Source organism: Primulina eburnea, chromosome 10 (assembly GCF_022965805.1).
Source record: "Primulina eburnea isolate SZY01 chromosome 10, ASM2296580v1, whole genome shotgun sequence".
NCBI classification, from domain to species: Eukaryota; Viridiplantae; Streptophyta; class Magnoliopsida; order Lamiales; family Gesneriaceae; genus Primulina; species Primulina eburnea.
The window spans coordinates 35682745-35705835 of NC_133110.1; the positions used below are offsets into that span (position 1 = coordinate 35682745).

Sequence of the window (23091 nt, forward strand, 5' to 3'; positions counted from 1 at the left end):
ATTTATTCAAAGAATATGATTGAGCATGCTAATCATCTGAGGACTGTGTTGAGAATTTTAAGGACGGAGAAACTGTATGCTAAACTGTCAAAATGCGAGTTCTGGTTGAAACAGGTGGTGTTTCTGGGTCATATTATATCCGGAGACGGGATATCAGTTGATCCCAGTAAGGTTGAGGCAGTGATTTCTTGGCCAAGACCGATATTTGTACCCGAGATTCGCAGCTTTATGGGTTTGGCGGGATATTACCGACGTTTTATTAAAGATATTTCGAGTATTGCCAAACCGATTACGCAGTTGACTCAGAAGAATGCTCCATTTATTTGGTCAGAAGACTGTGAATCCAGTTTTCTAGAATTGAAAAAGAGATTGACCAGTGCGCCTGTGTTGAAGATTCCTTCAGGTACTGGTGACTTTGTTGTTTATTGTGATGCATCTCATCGAGGATTGGGTTGTGTGTTGATGCTGCGAAGACATGTTATCGTGTATGCCTCGAGACAACTGAAACCCCATGAATCTCGTTATCCAATTCATGATCTTGAATTGGCAGCCATAGTCTTTGCATTGAAAATATGGCGACACTATCTGTACGGTGAGAAATTTGAGATTTATTCTGATCATAAAAGCTTGAAATATCTGTTTTCACAATCAGAGTTGAATATGAGACAGCGGAGATGGCTGGATTTATTGAAAGACTTTGATTGTGAAATTAAATACTATCCGGGGAAGTCCAATGCAGCAGCAGATGCACTGAGTCGAAAGGTATGTTCGTTATCCTTATCGACTATGGGTGTTTCGAATTTGGTTGAAGACTGTTGTTTGTCTGGATTAGTGTTTGAGACAGATCAGAGACCAATGAAATTATATACTATTCAAGCTGAACCAGAGCTGATTTTGAAAATTAAAGCGGCTCAGAAAGGTGATCAGAATATACAGAATTCGATTGCAATGGTCAGAGCTGGTCATCAATCGAAATATCAGGTTCGGAATAGTGTTTTGTATGTGAATAATCGTCTTGTTGTGCCGAATGTTTCTGATTTAAGACAACGGATACTGACAGAGGCACACAACAGCCAATTTAGCATTCATCCTGGTTGCAGGAAAATGTATAATGATTTAAAGACACGGTATTAGTGGAAACAAATGAAATCTAATGTGACTAAATTTGTAGCCAAGTGTCTGAATTGCCAACAGGTGAAGGCTGAAAGAAAGAAAGCAGGAGGATTGTTGCAGAGTGTGTCCATTCCTGAATGGAAGTGGGATCACATTTCCATGGATTTTGTGACGCAGTTACCGAGATCCTCCAGAGGTTGTGATGCGATTTGGGTCGTGATTGATCGATTGACCAAATCCGCTTGTTTTATTCCATACAAAATGACCTACAGGTATGACCAGATAGCCGATATTTATGTTCGAGAAGTGGTTAGATTGCACGGATTGCCGAAGTCGATTGTTTCAGACCGTGATCCTAGGTTTACTTCGCACTTCTGGCAGAGTCTGCAGCAAGCTCTAGGTACGAAGTTATATCGGAGTACTGCATATCATCCACAGACTGACGGACAGTCAGAGCGGACGATTCAGACATTAGAAGATATGCTGAGAGCTGTAGTACTGGATTTTAGCACTAATTGGCAAGATGCATTGCCTCTTTGTGAATTTTCGTACAACAACAGCTATCAGACGAGTATTGAGATGGCTCCATTCGAAGCGTTGTACGGAAAGAAGTGTCGATCCCCATTGTATTGAGATGATATCTCTGAAGCTCCTGAGACTGGACCTGATATGATCAGAGATATGACCGAGAAAGTGAAATTGATTCAGAAGAAAATGAAGGCAGCTCAGGACCGACAAGCCAAATATGCCAACCTCAGAAGACGACCGTTGGTATTTAAGGTGGGAGACCGAGTATTTCTGAAGATTTCTCCTTTCAGAGGTGTTGTCAGATTTGGCAAGAAAGAGAAATTGTCTCCAAGATATGTTGGTCCTTATGAGATTCTCGAAAAGGTAGGAGATCGTGCATATCGACTCGCCTTACCGCCTTCATTATCAGGAATACATGATGTCTTTCATGTATCAATGCTGCGGAAGTATCTCCCTGATGATTCTCACGTGATTCAGCCATACGAGACCGAGCTGGATGAGACATTGAGTTATGTCGAGAAACCGATTCGGATTATCGATCGTAAGGAAAAACAGCTTAGAACAAAGACGATTCCCCTTGTGAAAGTTCAATGGACTCGTCATGGCATTGAAGAAGCCACTTGGGAAACTGAATCTGACATGAGACAAGAATTCCCAGCATTGTTTCACTGATGTAAATTTCTTATACAGTTTTGTATATATACTCCTTATTGATACGAACGAAATGCCTGTGATTTCGAGGACGAAATCGTATCTTAGGGGGGGAGAAATGTAATGCTCGAGAATTAATCACTGTCAATCAAAGATTATTGACTTATAATTTAACGTGATTACGAAAGGGCCAACTGAGGCACGATTTAAGATAATGTGCTGCTATTTATTCTGAATTTTAGAATGTGTTGCCGAAGCAATGCCGCACCCGCGGTAAGAAACATAGCGCGCCTGCGGTCGTGCTTCGGGAAATTTTATGTATTGGTACAGTAGGGTGACCGCACCCGCGGTGAGAAACAAGACCGCACCCGCGGTGCAAACAAGACCGCACCCGCGGTCATAATTTCTGGAAAATGGATGTGGATCAGTACGCTGAGCGCACCCGCAGTCCGGAATGTAGCGCACCCGCGGTGCGACGTGTTGTGCCAAAATGAGGCCACCTCGTCGTATGCATGCATGGCTATATATATATCATGATTATTTCAAAATTATCAGCCAAAAAACCGAGAAAGGGTCCGAGGAATTGGGTTGAAAATCCTTACGCCTTTTGTGAGAAATCCGTCCATCTGATTTTGAATCCGACTTCGGTATTGAGTTCCTATCGACGTAGGCTACAACTGGACGTAAGTTTTACTACGTTTTGACATGTTTTAGAATTATGATATTGTCAGAATTGAATGGAACTCATATATGTTGTTCTTGACATATTAGACATCATAGAATAGAAGTCAGATTAAGAAACGGACTGATTATGGAAGTGTTATGAATTTTTAGGGTATATTGAGTTATACCGGACATATTTGATTTACGATTGAATTACGGATTGTATTGGATATGGATTATGGATTGTAACTGCTATCTGGAGATGTTGTATTAACGGGGATATTGAAAGTGTACCGTTGTACCGTTGATTTTGAATTAAATCCATATTGATCATATTGTTATTGATTTGAAAGGTATATTGATATGAAATTATTGGTATTGTCATTGCCAGACAGGCTGTGAGTTCAGGACTTCGACTGAGCCAGAAACCGACGAAAGAAAGGTATAAGTCAATTTGGTATTGGGAGATCGACTTGAGTCTGTTCAGACTTGAGTTTCCCTAAATCACATACTTTACGTTATTGCATGGATATTTGCATTGATTTGATTAAGGTACTTGTTCTCTTGAATTATAGATGACAGGTGTTAGACGAGTAATCTTGTGACAGAAGTGCCTGATAGTGGGGGTATCGCCACGGGCACATTGCACGATGTCTCAAGATAGGATATTAGCGATAGAACTACAGTCCATGACGGTTAGGTCAGGACACCGGATGTTTGGTTATATCGAGTAAATAGAATTGGAATTCTTCTATTACGGAATTCGATATAGGAACACCATATTTGGTTATATCGAGTAATAGGATCAGAGTTCCTTCTATTACGGAATTCGATATAGGAACACCACATTTGGAAACCGGGATCCCTAGACTAGGATTGAGTCTAGTCTGAATGATAGAGTTATGAACATTGTCGACAGTTTATGATTGTTTATGTTTCAGATTTTGACACATATATCTGTTACCTGATTACATGCTTTATTGTTTATATGATTGCATGTTTCGTTGATTTATACTGGGATTTATTCTCACCGGAGTTATCCGGCTGTTGTCTTGTCTGTATGTGTACATGACAACAGGTGGGACAGGATCAGGGTCCAGGAGATGAGGAAAGATCGTGATTAGAGTGGAGGCTCCGGACTTGGATTAGAGATAGGGTTGGACACTTGACATTAGCTGTTTAAACCTTAGCCGAATAAATGTATGTGGTACAGGATTGGTACTTTTATATACTGAGACGTATATATATGTATGTTTTATGTCACTACGTTCCGCATTTTAAAAGAGGAAAAAAAAAATTTAGACCCTGTTTTATATTTGATTAATTAGTCCCAATGATGATTAAGAATTTAATTAGCGTCCGGGTCTCCACAGTTGACCCGTCTCACAGATTAAGATCCGTGAGACGGTCTCACATGAGACTCACTCCTTGAGTTTTTACTCTATTTTTTGCATGTAATTTTTCTATTTTACTAATAAGATATATGTCTAAATTCAATAAATAATAATAACGATAATAAAAAAATTTAAAAAATAAAAAACAACGTCCAATGCCTTGGTAGCTTGGACGCTGCAATTTTACAGCTTCAGATGCTATTAGTGGTGGACGCTGCAAAATATATTGCAACGTCCGTCATTGATAATAGCGTTTGCCTTAATTTTGCAAAATTCCACAATATACCTTATTTTTTAAAATTAATTTTTTAAAAAAAAACAAAGATATTATATTCAATTTGGTCCGTTCATACTATTTCAAAGAACAAGAATTTTGTTTTTTGAACAGAAAGAACAAGAATTGCTTGGCCATAAATTGTATATTTGATGTGTATGATTTTAAATTTTTTATTTACTTTTAGAATAGGAAAATAAAGAAAATTTTGGGGTTTAAATCGAATATTAGAATTTTTTTATTCGATTAAACTTGTTTTACATATATTATCGGTTTAGTTTGATTTCAATTAATAAAAGTGCATATACGGTTTTTTTAGAAGTTGTTATAATTAGGTCTCGAATTTGAGATTGCCACAAATTTGAAATCTTGTGATTGAAACAATAAGTAATTGGTCTTAGAGTGATATTTTTTTTGTCCTCGTCCCACTATCTATTTGCTTCGCATAATTGTCAAACAAAAAACTTTCATCAAAAGAAATACAAAATCTTACTATATTTTCTCTCGAATGTGACTTCAAAACAAAACATCATATCCAAATAAATCAATGACACAAACACGAAAAGCATCGTTTCCATTTTAATGTTGATGCTTTTGCATTTGCTGCGCGGAGATTACCAATGATTTTTTACAGTACTGCAACTCAATATATTGAAGTGTATCTATTTCTCCTATACCACTAGGAATCTCATTAATCAGCTTGGCACCCTCAAGAATCAAGCTTTCAAGGCATGGGAAATGCTCTTTTTCCAGTTCCCACTTCAACAGAGAATCCAAGGAAGAACGGAAGTACTTGAGTTGAAGAAATTGACCTTCCATCATCACCCACTTTGAAACTTTATGGACTGCCATCCTTGTCATCTGGAGTACTTGAAGATTCGGAAGCGACCCAATTATGGTCATATTTTCCCAAGGGAAATGAATTCTATGGAGAGATAACTTCTTTAGACCGATTGGAAAAGCATGGTTCCACATTGAGAGACAAGGCCAGAAGCTCGTTGAGATTTGCAAGTCCTCGAGGCTTTGTAAATGGCAAAGGTTTTCGAGATTATAATAATCCCAATCATGATCATTCATAAAATATTCAACAGCCAATTTCTTCAGATTCACAAGTATTTCGATGATCTCTTCGGTAAATATGAAATCAGCCACTTTCTCAATTGTTTGTAGATCACTTTCATGAACAATTCTTGTATCAGAGGGATGGGATAATTGCAAATCTTTGTTCCAGATCAGATGCCTTAACTTCGGCATCTTTAACATTTCATATGGTACTTGCCAGAAGTTTCGGAATCTGGTGACATCTAGATTATCAACAACTATAGTTTCGAGATTGGGATGTTTCGATATTGAGACTGGAAATCCATCGGGACATGCATGATCTAACTTGAAAGCAAAGTACCTTAAATTAACGAATTTAGAGATTACATGTGACAATATCGGCCAAGTTACTTGGGGTGCATCCAAGACACCGACGTGCCTAGACCTTAGATCTATTCTTGGACTCAGATATCTCTCGGAGAAAAGTAGAACCGAACGCACGCTCGAATCTAGGATTTTCCATTCTTGAAAATCCTTCGTGCAATGAATTCTTAGGCGGCGATATGGATTCTCTACAAATTCTGTTCCGGAATTGGTTTTGGATGACACATGATAAAGAAACCCCTCTTCTTCAGCTTTTGTTATGCAAATCTCCCTCAACATATCATGGATTCCAACAGTTTCGAGTTTCCCGTCAGGCCCTTTCTTGCTCACTAAGAGCAAACTTCTGTTCACCAGATCCTCCAAATAACGTTCCCCCGCATCTTCCAAGCACTTCGACTGATGATTTGATTTCAAAAATCCCTCAGCAACCCACAACTTGATCAGCTTAGAAACATCAATTTCAGAATCTTCAGGAAAAGCTGCTATGTAGAGGAAGCATGGTTTTAGCCGAAGAGGTAACCGATCATAACTAAAACACAGTATCTTTGAGCACTGAAGGGCAATTGTAGGCTCTTTAGAACTTATATTTTCCGAAACATTTTCCCACACTTCTTCTCTCATCACGTTGCCTGAAGAAAGGAGTAGTCCTGCAACCACCACGATGGTGAGGGGAAGTCCCCCACAATTTTCCGCGATCTTCTTCCCGACTTCCACCAGTTGGAGAGGACAAGATTGTTGTTCAAAAACACTTTCTTGAAGTAATTCCCAACTTCGATCATTATTTAAACATTTCATTTGGTGAACAGGAGCATCTGAAGATCTCGCATGAGAAGCCACATCTAATAGCCTGGTGGTTAACAAGATTCGACTTCCACTACCATCATCCGGGAATGTCATCTTGAAATCATCCCATGCCTGGGTACTCCATATATCATCAATCACAATAAGATATCGCCTGCCAAAGAGACTTTGATACACTAGTTTTGCCAGTTCTGCTTCGTTCTCATTAGATTGTTCATTCTTGAGGGACTTCAAAAGCCCTGAAAGAACCTCTCTCCTTTGATACTCTTGTGACACTGTGATCCATGCGCATTTGTCGAAGTATTGAGAAAGGACTGAATCGTCGTATGCTTTTCTAGCCAGAGTCGTCTTCCCGATTCCCCCCATCCCAACAACTGGGATAATTTGGAGGTTAGCAGAGTCTTCGTATAACCGTTCTTTGATTACGAGCAAGTCATCATCAAATCCCACTACCCTTTTTTTGGGAGTGGCTTGGACCGTGGATGAACGATCAACAGGAAAAGAATAAGATACCGATCGGAGATCTTTTGCTGTGTCACTGTTGTTCATCATCATCGTCTCTTCCCGAATAAAACCAATCCTTTCAGACGCCATGGCTAAGTCTCGATCCAAGTTCAAATTAGCCTCTTCAGTACTCCCATCATCATCAATAGTTGACACCGAACACTGATACGAATCCATGAAATCTTGAGCTTCATATGCAGCTTTTCTCATCCCATTTCCCTCACGACCAAGTGTTTCTTGATACTTATCTGAATAATCTTCAAGGAAAGCAACGATGAAATCAACTTTTTCCTTGAGAGAAACATTTTTTTCTTTGTGAAGAGGATCGATATACTTGTCAAGATCCAAATCTCTCGCAATGATCGAGCAACAGCAAGAAGTGCAGCATAAGCAGCAGCCATGGAAGGAGAGAAAAATGGAGCAAGTACTAGTTCATGTGATAGTTGGCTGTTTAGTCAATTAATTATTTAGCTTGTGCGTAACCGTGGTGGGAGACAGCTAGTAGCATTCATTAACCATCGTAACTATTATATTATATTTAAATGATGATCAAAATATAATTATAAAAATAATGAGTGAGTATAATGTAATTTTGATATATGAATTAAAAAAATAAATAGAAAAAATAAAGAAAGAGAAAAAGACTCAAATAAGAGTTGAACCCACAATTTAATGCCTAAGAAACAAAAATTCTATACACTGTAATATACTTAACTTGCATTAAAGTTTTAACATTTTATTAATATATATAAATTTTAAAACAGACAACGACACCAAAAGTTAGTTATTTTAAGTGTCTCAAACTTAATAATATAGTATAAATATAATAAATCATTCTAATTTCTATGCATCTATAAAATATTCATTTATGAAAAATTAAATTTTGTCCTACCAATTATTTTAGATTTTTATTAACTTAAATATGATTTATTAAATTAATTTGTACATGTTGACTTGTATAATGAGTTTGGAAAATGTTGACACAAATTTTAATATTTATTAAAGTTTAATTATATGTACGTTAAAGTTTGGTAAATGTCGACACAAATTTTAATATTTGTTAAAGTTTTAATATTTTAATATGTGTATATATTCTTTAAATAATTATAAGTAAAACAATGTGTGTGTGTGTGTGTGTGTATATATATATATATATATATATTGACATGTTACTTTCACATAAATTTCAATGTTGTATTTAATACTTCTTATTCATTTTTAACGAAAAATGAATAAGTTTATTTTTCATTTATTTAAATTTATAACTTAAATGTCAATGGTGAGAAGAATAGAAACTGAAATGTCTCTGTCAATCCAAAATCAGCTATTTAAATTTATAACTTTTTTCTGAACAGCTACTAGAAAAATGACACTTGGCTAATAAATTAAGACCATTAAATTCAAATGATCCCATATGTAGGCATGGAAAGTCAACAGTAGAATATGACAATCGGGCAATCACGTTCAATTTTTTTTTCAATTACAAATTGGGCATTACCTAAATAAAGATTGGTTAATTGTCGGTGACAAAAAAATATTATGATATTTGTCTTCTGAGTTATCAGTTAATTTTGTGAAACAAATTTTCGACTAAACATTATGAAAATTCTCACTTTTTATGTTCAAAGTATAATTTTTTGTTAGTTATGTTATGTTGATTTGAGTGAAAAATATTTAATCTGTGAAAAAAATATTTTTTTATGGCTAAAATGTTATATTTTACTACAAAAATAACATTTTTTTTATTTGTTATGTTTTGAAAAAATATCATTTTAGAATAATGACATTTTGTATATATGTCTTCGATTCATTGCATCACATTCAATGTTACAACAAAATCATCTCCGACTCATTCCATACAATATAATATTCTCACAACATTTATTTTTAATTTCAACATCAACATACGATACAAAAATTTAAACAAAGCAATTATTGATAATAATTTATAAATAAATTAAGAAATTAGCATCATTAATTAATTTGAAACTTAGGAAATCACATATTTCGAGTATATATATCTTCGGAATATTTCATCAGCGTGAGAATATGCTCGCAATCCTTTTCTTTGTGGGTCTGTATTATAATATTCAATTAAATTAAAATAATAAAAAAAACCATTGAAATAGGTACGAATGTGAAAGGAAACTGTTTGCAGAATACGGACAATGTAAGATGCATAAACAAGAATTTGAATAAAAAATAATAATAATGTAACTTTTATATTCTATCTTTTAATTATTTAAATAAAATGAATCTTCTAAATTAAAATATATCAAAATAAAAGAAATTGATTGAAGCGTTATTGGAAACAATATAAATAAATTTAAAATATAAATTATTGCAATATTCAGTATCACTCATGCATGAAGTAAAATCATTCAAAAATACATTTTGCTATTTTAAGTAATTTCCTGCCCAAATTACTTACAAAAAAAGAAATATAATATTTAATTAGTTTATTAATTTTTCTAAAAATACAATTGGTTGAGTGTTAAAAGTTATCACTACAACAAGGTATTCCAATGAACATTAAATTACAATTTAATAATCATTATAAATTTTTGATCTCAAATGCATATTATTTTGAAATTACCTTAGTTTGAAAGAATTAATGCATTGTAGTTTTCTTCCAAAACCATATGTATATTGTATATCTTGAACTGTCTTCTTAAAAATTCAAATAAGAGAGCACAAGAAAATTAAAAAAGATAGATTCAAATAAGAGAGCACAAGAAAATTAAAAAAGATAGATTCAAAAGAGTTTCAAATGGATATTAAATTGCTCTCAATAAACATGTATATTACCCTCAATAATTAGAAATGTTTGACACTCAATGCATGCAATTCGAGATTTTCAAAATTTGAAATAGTTAATGTATGATATAATTCTGTCAAAAATATCCAATGTATAATTTTTTTCCATTGAGATGTCTTAGTTGAATTTTAAATTTTAAATTATAAATAATGCAATATTGCATATTATATTAGAAATCAATTTTATTCTATTTATCTTACTAAATTTATCTACTCCAAAATCGAATTATGAAATGACTCCTCTTTTCAGCACCATATATGAGTTGAATCCTTCCAAGATGTAATGTTCGTTTAAATTTAGATTTGTTCGTTGTTATGAACTACCTACATATGGAAACAACGAGAACAACGAGACATTAAGTTTGAAATCTGTCTTTCATGATCGAGAAGTAAAAAATATTATTTTTCTATTTGTACAAAATTTTAATTATTACGTATTAATAATGTGATATTTTTCTTCTATATTACAAAGTTCACGGATACATTATAGTATAAAATGTCCCGTAATGAAAATGATTAAACCAATTCTAAAGAAAGTACGCATCTTATTAGAAGACACTTTATAAAATTTATTGACATTGTTTTGGAATACACATAGTAAATGTCAATAAAATAACTTTTATGATTTATACATAATTTACTTATGATCACATGTTTCATTTTTCTTTCGAAATAATAGGCTGTTGTGTATATTATGAAGAGATTTTGTAGATAAAATCACAACTCATTTGGATAAAGATATTGATGAAACAATTATTGTTATCATTCAAATGTGTCAAACACGTGTCATGTCACAAAATTGTTTGTGAATGTGAATTTAGACGAAATTATTGAATTTTAGAAAAAGTATTTTTCATTAATTTTATTGAATGTGACTAAAAAAAATTTATCAAATGTTAAAAAATAATAATATATAGCTTCTCGAAAATTAAATAATTAAATATGCATTAAGGTTGGTGGTCGACATCAATGCAATAAACATGATAAACATCATGTTATTGCCTTATGCTAACACAATCTAAAATTTTGACATATGATAATGATTATTAGCCAAAAAAATTAATCGACATGCGTTGTATTTAAGAAAGTTTTTTAAAATTAGCGAAAAAATAGTTTTTATTTTTATTTTTTACAATTATATTATTTTTTCAATTTAAATATCTATTCATTTTTTACTAGTTTTTCATAATATCATCCCGTGCATCGCACGGGTTAAACACTAGTTATGAATATTAAGATAAATTAGCTGAAATCTGGAATGAAAAATACGTAAAATATTTGGAATTGGACTAAAAAGTTTAATTGATTCAAAATCATGAAAACTAGAAACTGTGGCCCATGTCTTTACTAATCACATTGATTTCGATGATTTTGGAGCGGTTGTAATTTAATGCTCAATGGATCGGCCCGAGGTGAACTTTTTTTGCCGAGTTTATTATATCTCAATGATGAAATTTGTTCTCTCTTTCTTTCTTTTGAATCGGACTATCTAGCTAACTTCGAAGATAAACATTTATATGGTACAAAGACATTTTGTTTTATTTGATCTAGCATTACAACTTATTCCAAATTATGCGCATAATTTTGTTTTCGGAGTTGATTTAGGAGAAAAAAAAAGTATTGTAAAAGAGTTGGAATGTTCTTGCATAATCGAGTCGAACCCAATCAATTCGAAAGCATTCAATCTCATAGATTACTAGAGCGGTAAAAATAGATATTTTTACAAAATATCATTTTAGACATAAAAATATCATTTTAGAATAATTCGTTCTCATTTTTCTCAAAGAAGTAACTAAATTTTCTAATTAAAGATCATTTTAGAATAATGGCATCTCATAGATACTAGAGTTGTAAAATGGGATGAGATTTTCCCAACTCAACCCACTAAAATTGTTTAGCGGGTTAAGTCCATCTGACGAGAGTATGTCTTTCATAAGACGGTTTCACGAATCTTTATTCGTGAGACGGATCAATCATGTTCATATTTACAATAAAATTAATATATTTGACAAAAAAATAATACTTTTTCGTGGATGACCCATATAGAATATCTGTTTCACAAAATTGACCCGTGAGGCCGTCTCACACGACTTTTTGTGATCCGACGAACCTAACCCGTATTGACAATTCTAAAATTTTTATTCAGAAACTGAAATTGTTGTTCAGTCGCTAAGTCAAAGTTCTTTTATTTTTAACTCCCTAACATATAAAACTTTTTATTTTGCACTCCTTGTTCTAGGATTTACCTCATTTATTTACAAATTTCTTTTAAAAAAAATCTTTTTTTCGTCTCCTCCCTCGACCCCATTTTTCTCGACCTTAACCAAAAAAAACAATCAGAAAAATCTCAAAGCTACGAATCGCCGTTGCTACACTGTTACCTTCTCAATCCTGCCCTTCATTCTCCTTCCTCTTTCTTTTCTTTACCACTCGTCTTGTCTCTACAAAAAAAACCCATCCAAAAAATCGCAGAGAAGTTTAAATGGCATATTGGAGAAGATGAATTTGAGTGACGAACAACCGTCAGCGATGAATTTCCCCTGTTCCTCGGCAAGGTTTGGTTTTTCAGTCCACATATTTACCTTTGTTTGGTTTCATTCTCATTTTCCCTCTGCCCATCTCTCCATCTTAAATGGGAAACAAACGTCAAATTACTGAAGCCGCTAACCATTGGAAACCATGGACAAAGACACGATTTTCAGTGACCACAATTGACGAAGAAACAAAATAATAATTAATAGTTTCATACAAATCTACAGAATAATTAAAATTATAATAATTAATAGTTTCATACAAATCTACAAAATAATATTAGACAAAAACTTGTGTGAGACGGTCTCACGGATCGTATTTGTGACATATTAATAAATATAAGTTCATTATGACATATAAGTTCATTATGACATATTTATGTTCATAATTTTTATAACTAATATTTACACAAATATATTCATTTGCTCGTGTTCTAAAAACCGGTTGCTTAATCAAGTTTAAGCGTTCGCTCGTCCCACTATTTTCTTGGAATAATTGTCCAAACAGAAAGTTTTCATTGAAACAAATACAAATTCTTACAATATTCTCTTTCGAAAATATAATTCGTATTCATCGAAATCTGTTACATGAACATGAATAGCATCGTTTCCATTTTCATGTTGACGCTTTTGTATTTGCTTCACTGAGTTTATCAATGATTTTTTACAGTACTGCAACTCAATGTATCGAAGCGTATATGTTTCTCCTATGGCACTAGGAATCTTATTAATCCATTGGGACTGACAAAAATCAAGCTATCAAGGGGTTGATGAAAAGAATGAGGTCAATTAGGATAAACTCGAATAAGAATAAATGTTATTATGAATCACAAGAAGTTGTGAACTTATGGCTAGCTGTATCTTTGAACGGTTGATACCACACAAATATTGAGTTTCGTGTTGCTATTGTGATAGTCACATTGAAGGAGTTGAATTTGACGACTTGAAGGAGATACAACATATTGCTTATAAAAGAGTTTATAAGTTCATTTCATCTAATGGAACTTGTGGAATTTAGCTTGATTGTCAATTCAGTAAAGAGAGTGAAACTGTTTGTTTTTGTGAAGGAGTTCACAAAACTGACAGCTATAATAAATGGACCAATGGAAAATTTTGTCATTCGAAATTTTCATTTTTCATTATATTAACAAAATTTGTACCCTCGTTACATCGGCGTTATCTGATCGTCGATCGAGGTTACGACGAATTCATAATTATTTATTAAGTAAATTTAGGATATAATAATTAAATAATACATTAATATTAGTGTTACTAAATGCAAAATTATCATTAAACATTCTAGAAGATTCTAGAATATACTAATTAATTAATTGATTAATTAAATAAAAGTTATTTAAATTTCGTTTAGATCTCTAATACGATTTATACGAAGAATCCAGTTTCTGATCGTGGATCTGATTCAAGAGATTGAAAAAAGTGATTGATTCCAGTAGATCATTCGTAGATATTTACAAAAAAGAACAACTCCGCTAATCGGGAACTATTTTGGAATTCAACGTTCTTAAACACAAAAGTAAATCAAATATGAACATTCAATGAATTGTTTAAATCATATTACATTTAAGAACGTTTTGAATGTTAAATTGAAAATTTTTTTAAAAAAATTCCGTTATATCTTAAGTGTGATGAAAAACATTTTTCATTCAAAAGTTGGAAAGACATAGTTACGAGAAATGAAAATTAAAAAAATATAATAATAAATTAACTCGAATATTGCCAAACAGGTGCAGTACAGACATTGACTGTTTAGTTAAATAATTATTTAGCTTGTGGGAAACAGCTGATAGCATTCATTAATTATTATAATATAATAAATCATTCTGATTTCAATGCATCTATAAAATATTCATTTATGACAATCAAATTTTCTCCTATCAATTATTTTAAATTTTTATTAACTTAAATATGATTTATTAAAATAATTTGTACAAGTTGTATAGTGAGTTTGGTAAATGTCGACTCAAATTTTAATATTTGTTAAAGTTTAATTACACACACACACACACACACATATATATATATATATATATATATATATATATATATTCTTTAAAATATTAGGGCATCCGCATTGGTGGGTGTTATAACTAACACCACCTCATCAAAAATCGTAGGGTCCATATGCTACATACACATTACATTAACACATCTATTCTCTCACATTCATTTTAACATTCAAACTCATTATTTGTAGGTCCCGCTGTCCACTCATTCATCTTACTATTAATTTAAATTAAATATATTCACTTTCAAATATTTTTAAGAAATTTGAATTATTATTATTTTATATTAATAATAATATATTTTTAATTTAACATTATTTTTTAATTTCCGAATTTTTTTTTAAAACATACAAATTTGAAATTTAATCCAATACATTAAATAAGAAAAAGTCATCACGCGTGTGGGGTCCGCGTGCCGCGACGGATTTCAATACTCCGTCGCAAATAGCGACGGAGTGTTAGACACCGTCGCTAATTAGCGAATTTTTTTTTAAAAAAACTGACACAGGGGCGTTCATACATATGAACGCCCCACACTCTCTCTCATGTGAGTGGGCGTTATAACGCCCACTCACATTGGAGAGAAGGTGTTAAGGGGTGTTATAACATCTCTTTTGACACCAATGCAGATGCTCTAAGTAAAACGATGTATATATTGACATGTTACTTTAGCATAAATGTCAGTGTCGTATTTAATGCTTATTATTCATTTTTATATGTGAAGTTCGAGAAAAAATCAAGAACCTTCTCTCCATCGTGGAATAGCATAATGCATAGCTGTCATTTTCATATGTATTTGAAAATATTAAAATACATTTAGACAGTAAATTTTTTTGAAAATGAAGTTTGACGAGATTATTTTCTCAAAGCAATTATTGGTAATAATTTATAAATAAAGAAATTAGCATTATTAATTAATTTGAAACTTAGGAAATCACATATTTCGAATATATATATATATATATATATATCTTCGGAATATTTCATCAGCGTGAGGATATGCTCGCAATCCGGGCCAATTAAAAAAGTAAGAGTGAGAAAGAAAGTATTTAAAAAACAAAGACTCTGGCTTTTTTTTAAGAAACAAGGAGTTGACTTTTTGATTATTATATTAACTGTAATTAAATTTTTTAAGGGTAATTTGTAGAAAAATACATCTGTCCAAGATTTATTTAAAATTCAGTACCCAACAGTTCTTTTTTGAAATTTAGTACCTGACAAAACACCAACTTAGCTTTTACTACATATTTCATGTATTTTTACATTTTTACCCTTTCAATTAATAAAAAAAGTATATAAATACTTATTTTGGTTGCACATCTTCTCTTTCCACTCATCAATCCCGATTCATTTGAATGACTTGTATATTTAATTTAAATATTTTTTATTAAAAAAAAAACAAATTCACAACTAATTGAATTTTTTGAAATACTTAGTTTTACTTGTGAAATACTTAATTTCAATTTTAAAATACTTGATTTAGTAAATGAAATACTCAGAATGTTATTAAAAACTGGATATTCGAATATGCATTTAAAAAAAAAAACCGCAACTAATTGAATTTTTTGAAATACTTAGTTTTACTTGTAAAATACTTAATTTCAATTTTAAAATACTTGATTTAGTAAATGAAATACTCAGAATGTGTATTAAAAACCTGGATATTCGAATATGCATTTAAAAAACAAAAACAAATTCGCAACTAATTAAATTTTTTAAAATACTTAGTTTTATTTGTGAAATACTTAATTTAAATTTTAAAATACTTGATTTAGTAAATGAAATACTCAGAATGTATATTAAAAAGCTGGATATTCGAATATGCATTTAAAAAAAAAATCGTAACTAACTGAATTTTTTGAAATACTTAGTTTTACTTGTGAAATACTTACTTTTAATTTTAAAACTACTTGATTTAGAAAATGAAATACTCAGAATGTGTATTAAAAACTGGATATTCGAATATGCATTTAAAAAAAAAAACAAATTCGCAACTAATTGAATTTTTGAAATACTTAGTTTTACTTATTAAATAATTAATTTTAATTTTAAAATACTTGATTTATTAAATGAAATACTCAGAATGTGTATTAAAAAGCTGGATATTCGAATATGCATTTAAAAAACAAAAACAAATTCGCAACTAATTGAATTTTTTGAAATACTTAGTTTTATTTGTGAAACACTTAATTTAAATTTTAAAATTAAAATTAAGTATTTCACAAATAAAACTAAGTATTTCAAAAAATTCAATTAGTTGCGAATTTTTTTTAAATGCATATTCGAATAACCAGTTTTTTAATACACATTCTGAGTATTTCATTTACTAAATCAAATATTTTAAAATTACAATTAAGTATTTCACAAATAAAACTAAGTATTTCAAAAAATTCAATTAGTTGCGAATTTATTTTGTTTTTTAAATGCATATTCGATTATCCAGCTTTTTAATACACATTCTGAGTATTTCATTTAATAAATCAAGTATTTTAAAATTAAAATTAAGTATTTAATAAGTAAAACTAAGCATTTCAAAAATTCAATTAGTTGCGAATTTGTTTTTTTTTTTTTTTTTAAATGCATATTCGAATATCCAGTTTTTAATACACATTCTGAGTATTTCATTTTCTAAATCAAGTAGTTTTAAAATTAAAAGTAAGTATTTCACAAGTAAAACTAAGTATTTCAAAAAATTCAGTTAGTTACGATTTTTTTTTTAAATGCATATTCGAATATCCAGCTTTTTAATACACATTCTGAGTATTTCATTTACTAAATCAAGTATTTTAAAATTTAAATTAAGTATTTGATAAGTAAAACTAAGTATTTCAAAAAATTCAATTAGTTGCGTAAAGTTTTTTTTTTAAAATGCATACTCGAATATCCAGGTTTTTAATACACATTCTGAGTATTTCATTTACTAAATCAAGTATTTTAAAATTGAAATTAAGTATTTTACAAGTAAAACTAAGTATTTCAAAAAATTCAATTAGTTGCGGTTTTTTTTTTAAATGCATATTCGAATATCCAGTTTTTAATACACATTCTGAGTATTTCATTTACTAAATCAAGTATTTTAAAATTGAAATTAAGTATTTCACAAGTAAAACTAAGTATTTCAAAAAATTCAATTAGTTGTGAATTTGTTTTTTTTAATAAAAAATATTTAAATTAAATATACAAGTCATCCAAATGAATCGGGATTGATGAGTTGAAAGAGAAGATGTGCAACCAAAATAAGTATTTATATACTTTTTTTATTAATTGAAAGGGTAAAAATGTAAAAATGCATGAAATATGTAGTAAAAGCTAAGTTGATGTTTTGTCAGGTTCTAAATTTAAAAAAAAAACTGTTGGGTACTGAATCTTAAATAAATCTTGGACAGATGTATTTTTCTACAAATTACCCATTTTTTAACTTAATTAATTCTTTTCTTCTCGGTCGACACACATCTTCCTCCAATTAAAATTTACGAGTCAAATATAAAAACAAAATTTTGGTCGACCAAAATTGCTTTGATCGACATTGCTTGAGTCGACCAAAGCCAGGAGCAGACCAAAATTTGGTCGACCTTGTTTGGGTCGACCAAGCAATTTGGGTAGACCCCAAATTGCTCGACCATGGGTAGACCAAGCTTGTCGACCAAGCAATTTGGGGTTTCCCCTAATTGCTTGGTCTACTACCCATGGGGTTTCCACAATTGCTTGGTCGAGGTAGACCCCAATTGCTTGGTCGACCAAGCAATTGGGGAAATCCCAAATTGCTTGGGTCGACCCAAACAACAAGCAATTTGGGTGGACCAAATTTGGGATCTAAATAAGACCAAAATTTTGGTCGACCCAGTAAAACAACATGGTTTACTTTGTGTCGATTCAGTTAAATATGTGATTCATATGTTAAAACATGTAATATTATATAACATAATTGTGAAATTGTGATTCATATGTTAAAACAAATGTAACATAATTGGTTTTGAAATTGTGATTCATATGTTAAAACATATAACATAGTTGTGAAATTATGATTCATATGTTAAAACATATAACATAATTGTAATTCATATGTTAGAACATATAACATAATTGTGACTCATATGTCAAAACACATGTAACATAATTGTGAAATTGTTATTCATATGTTAAAACAACATGTAACATAGTTGGTTGTGAAATTGTGATTCATATGTTAACACATGTTGCATAGTTGTGAAATCGTGATTCATATGTTAAAATATATAACATAATTGTGAAATCATGATTCATATGTTAAAACATGTAACAAAGTTGTAAAATTGTGATTCATATATTAAAACATGTAAAATAATTGTGAAATTGTGATTCATATGTTAAAACATATAACATAATTGTGATTCATATGTTAAAACATATCATATAATTGTGACTCATATGTCAAAACACATGTAACATAGTTGTGAAATTGTGACTCATATGTCAAAACACATGTAACATATGTGAGAACCGAAATTTTCTTCAAAGATACAATTAGCAATTGTAAGGAAATTGTAGGATTTGATTTTTTGTGTATAAAGAATAAATAAGATAATAAGTTCTGCACCTTGGAAATTTATTGTTAGATATATTTTTGATCAAGTCAACAATATTTTATTGAAGACATGCTTAAATTCGAAATTTGGGAAGAGAAGGTAGGAGATTTAGATATCATATAATTATAGGAGAATTAAGGCTTGAATATTACTAGTAAAATTCGAAAATCCTCCTATATTATTTTGCCTAAATATGATGGTGCCTAGATATTTGATATCATGCAAGATTGAGCCAAAGATTGGAGATTTTATGCTAGACTTATTGTCTATTTTCGAAATTCTTACATGATTCTTGCCTAAGTATTGTAAGGCATGGTTACAAGGGAAGCATACCATGCAAGTTGGAAGGAAATCCTCAACCTTGCACCAAAACCATTAGATCTAACAACATAATTTTCGAATTAATCTAGAGCATTGGATTAGAATATGAATCTCCCAACTTAGGTAGATAAATTTTCGAAATTGGAAGATGAATCAACACCAATGGCAAGAATATGAGAGTCAAAATTGAGAGATTTGAACCAATTTTAGGCATGATTGGACTACCATATTGAGCTCCACCCTTCTCCCCTATAAATACCACATCAAAGCCTAGAATTCCCTACACTATATTTTCGAAATTCTCCTAGCTAAAGTTCTCGAAAATCCAGCAAGCATCCAAGCCGAAATTCTGCTCCAAGGTCGTGCAAGAAATCACGTCGAAGTACCGCTCGAGTATAGAGAAAGGGGCGATCCACTTTCCGAAGTCGAGTATCCACGTTTTAGCAATCTAAAATACTGTAAGTGGGCTTATTTTTAAAACTTTAAAATCTCGAATTTATGTATGCATGTTTTCGAATTATACAAGAAAAATAAATAGTCGAGTACAATCTTCTTTCTACTCCTTTTCTTGTATTGTCATACGATTTTAAAAGCACTGTGAGGAGTCGACTATATACGGGAGGGAATCCCAACCACGACGTACCCTTACGCGGTGGGGGACATAACCGCTATACGGCCTCGCCCCCTTAGAGGAGTAAAAATTAAGGACTGACGTCAGTAAACCGTAGAAAGTAGATGAGTCGCAGTGCTGTGTCAATGTTATGCATGTTTATGAAGTATGTATGCAAGTCATGTTTTATGATTCGAAATTATGCATGTTGTCTTTATTGTGCTCGATTTTCCCCCATTTACTGAGTATTCCCAAAATACTCACCCCCTTATGACCCTCCCCAGATAAGCCCGAAGAACAGATTGAGGAGGAAGAATCCGAGCAGTTTTGGGGATGGTGAAAGTTCGAGAAAGTTGATTATGTTTAAGTTATTTTATTTCAGAATTACGTTTCCGCATTAAAACTCCGTCGTCTTATTTATTTTGGCAATTGTAAAGACAATGGTTATTTAATTTGAGATTATGATATTAAACTGGTTTGGTATATACTGTGCTACAAGAGGCTTGTTGTTACGATTATGTGATTGTCAAACAACGCCGGTGTCCTTCCCGAGTTTCGGGGCGTGACAACATAGTGGTAAAATAATTGTGAAATTGTTATTCATATGTTAAAACAACATGTAACATAGTTGGTTGTGAAATTGTGATTCATATGTTAAAACATGTAGCATAGTTGTGAAATCTTGATTCATATGTTAAAATATATAACATAATTGTGAAATCATGATTCATATGTTAAAACATGTAACATAATTGTGAAATCATGATTCATACGTTAAAACATGTAACATATTTGTGAAATTGTGATTCATATATTAAAACATGTACAATAATTGTGAAATTTAGATTCATATGTTAAAACATCTAACATAATTATGAAATTATGACTCATATGTCAAAACACATGTAACATAATTGTGAAATTGTGACTCATATGTCATAACATGTAACATTATATATATATATATTTGTGAAATTATGTGATTCATATATTAAAAACATGCAACATTGGTAAAAATTGTGTAATTATCCGTTAAAATTAAGTAATTTTCGGTCATATTTGTCAAATATATGGATTTATGTGTTAAAAAAAGGATCGACACAAAAGGCAACCTTGATCGACCCAAAATTAACATGGGTCGACCCAAATATAACAAGGTCGACCCAGGACCTATTTTACTGACGGGATTCATCACCTCCTTTTCAGGGAGAGCTAATGCTTTCGACCCAGAAATTAGCGACGATTTGATTTTAACTGTCGCTAATTAGCGATTGTTTTTAAACTGTCGCCGATTTCTTTAGCGACGGATTGTTTTAAACCGTCGCTATTGGCGACGGTTTGTTTAAACCATCGTTAATAACGACGATTTATAAAATCAGCGAAGAGTTACCGACAGTTTTTTTAATCCGTCTCTAATACCAACGGGTTTTTTAATCCGTCGCTACGAGCGACGGTTTAATACAATCCGTCGCTAATATCGTATTTTCGGTCTCTCCAACATTTTATAGCTTGGTCGACCCAAGCAAATGCTTTGGTTGACCAAGCTTTGGTCTACCCATTTTGGGTAGACCAAAGCATGGGATGGGTATACTTTCCCATGCTTTGGTCGATCCAAGTAATTTTTTCTTGGGTCGACCAAGCTTTGTTCGACCCAACATTTTGGGTCGACCAAGATTTGTCGACTTTTTCTTCTGTAAACGAGTCGAAGAAATAGAAGCGATTGAGTTTGTTTAGATTGGAAATATTTGCATCGAGAATTGATGGAAGAAAACACGATGGAAAGGAAATGAAATGAGGTCGACAGAAGATAAACCTAGTTTGGAGTCGACTGAATAACATGAATGAATTTAATGTTAATAGTTTAAGTTAATGATATATTATACTTAAGTAAAAGGACATTTATGTAAATTGACTTGTGAATCCTTTTTTTTAAATAAGTTACGATCCACTCCCTTTTCCCTGAATTTCCCTCGCAATCCTTTTCTTCGTGGGTCTGTATTATAATATTCAATTAAATTAAAATTAAAAAAAACCATTGAAATAGGTACGAAAGGAAACTGTTTGGAATTTGAATAAAAAATAATAATAATGTAAGTTTTATATCATCTTAAATTTGAACGTTAGTCCTAATATTTAAAATTAATATATATCAAAATAAAAGAAATGGATTGAAACGATACTGGAAACTGTAGAAAACGGACTTCCAAAATGATTTTATTTTCATAAATCACTAGGAATCAACAATTATGAAAATTAAGATAAATTAGCTGAAATCTGGAATGAAAAATACGTAAAATATTTGGAATTAGACTAAAATGTTTAATTGATTCAAGATGGAAACCAGGGAATTTGCAGAAATCGATTTTTGAGTTGAGTTGTGTGTTTTTTTACTTCCGTCGTTGCTTTCCTTCTGCTTTTTCTATTTCTTCCATCATTCCAAGACCTTCTCTGTACCAGCACGCATTTTGATTTATTCAAATTATTTTTGAATTCCTTAGGGCTCCTCCTTTATCTTATATAATACTTGGTTCATCAATTCTGATTTATAATGTCCATACCTATGACATTTGAAACATTCAACATTGAACTTATCTGCTGACTTTGATATATAAGTTGTTGGATGGTGGCCTCCATGTCCTCTACCTTTTCCTTGAAATTGACTCTCTTGATGATGATGATTTTGTTGTTGATTCCAACGATCATTGTTTCTTCTTCCTCCTCTACCTCGATCTCTGCCCCTTCCTTTATTAGCTCTACTAGGTGTAGAGTATTTTCTGATAGCGCTTTCAATGCTTGTTCTTCTTTTTCTTGCTGGTTAATTTTTTGCTCATGAACCAAAAAAAACTATTTACTTCATCAATTGACAGTAA

The 23091-nt window shown here is 31.6% G+C and overlaps 1 protein-coding gene across 1 annotated transcript; it reads right to left on the reverse strand.

The window, feature by feature from the left end:
- Positions 1-5051: 5051 nt before the first annotated feature.
- Positions 5052-7783, reverse strand: LOC140803376 (putative late blight resistance protein homolog R1C-3). The gene has a single exon (XM_073159238.1). It carries the CDS (start codon positions 7561-7563, stop codon positions 5203-5205), a length of 2361 nt encoding a protein of 786 aa, XP_073015339.1. The 5' UTR covers positions 7564-7783; the 3' UTR covers positions 5052-5202.
- Positions 7784-23091: the final 15308 nt, after the last annotated feature.

Coding starts and splice junctions, on each gene's coding strand:
- LOC140803376 (XM_073159238.1), bottom strand. CDS start 7,563: ATGAGAAAAGCTGCATATGAAGCTCAAGATTTCATGGATTCGTATCAG.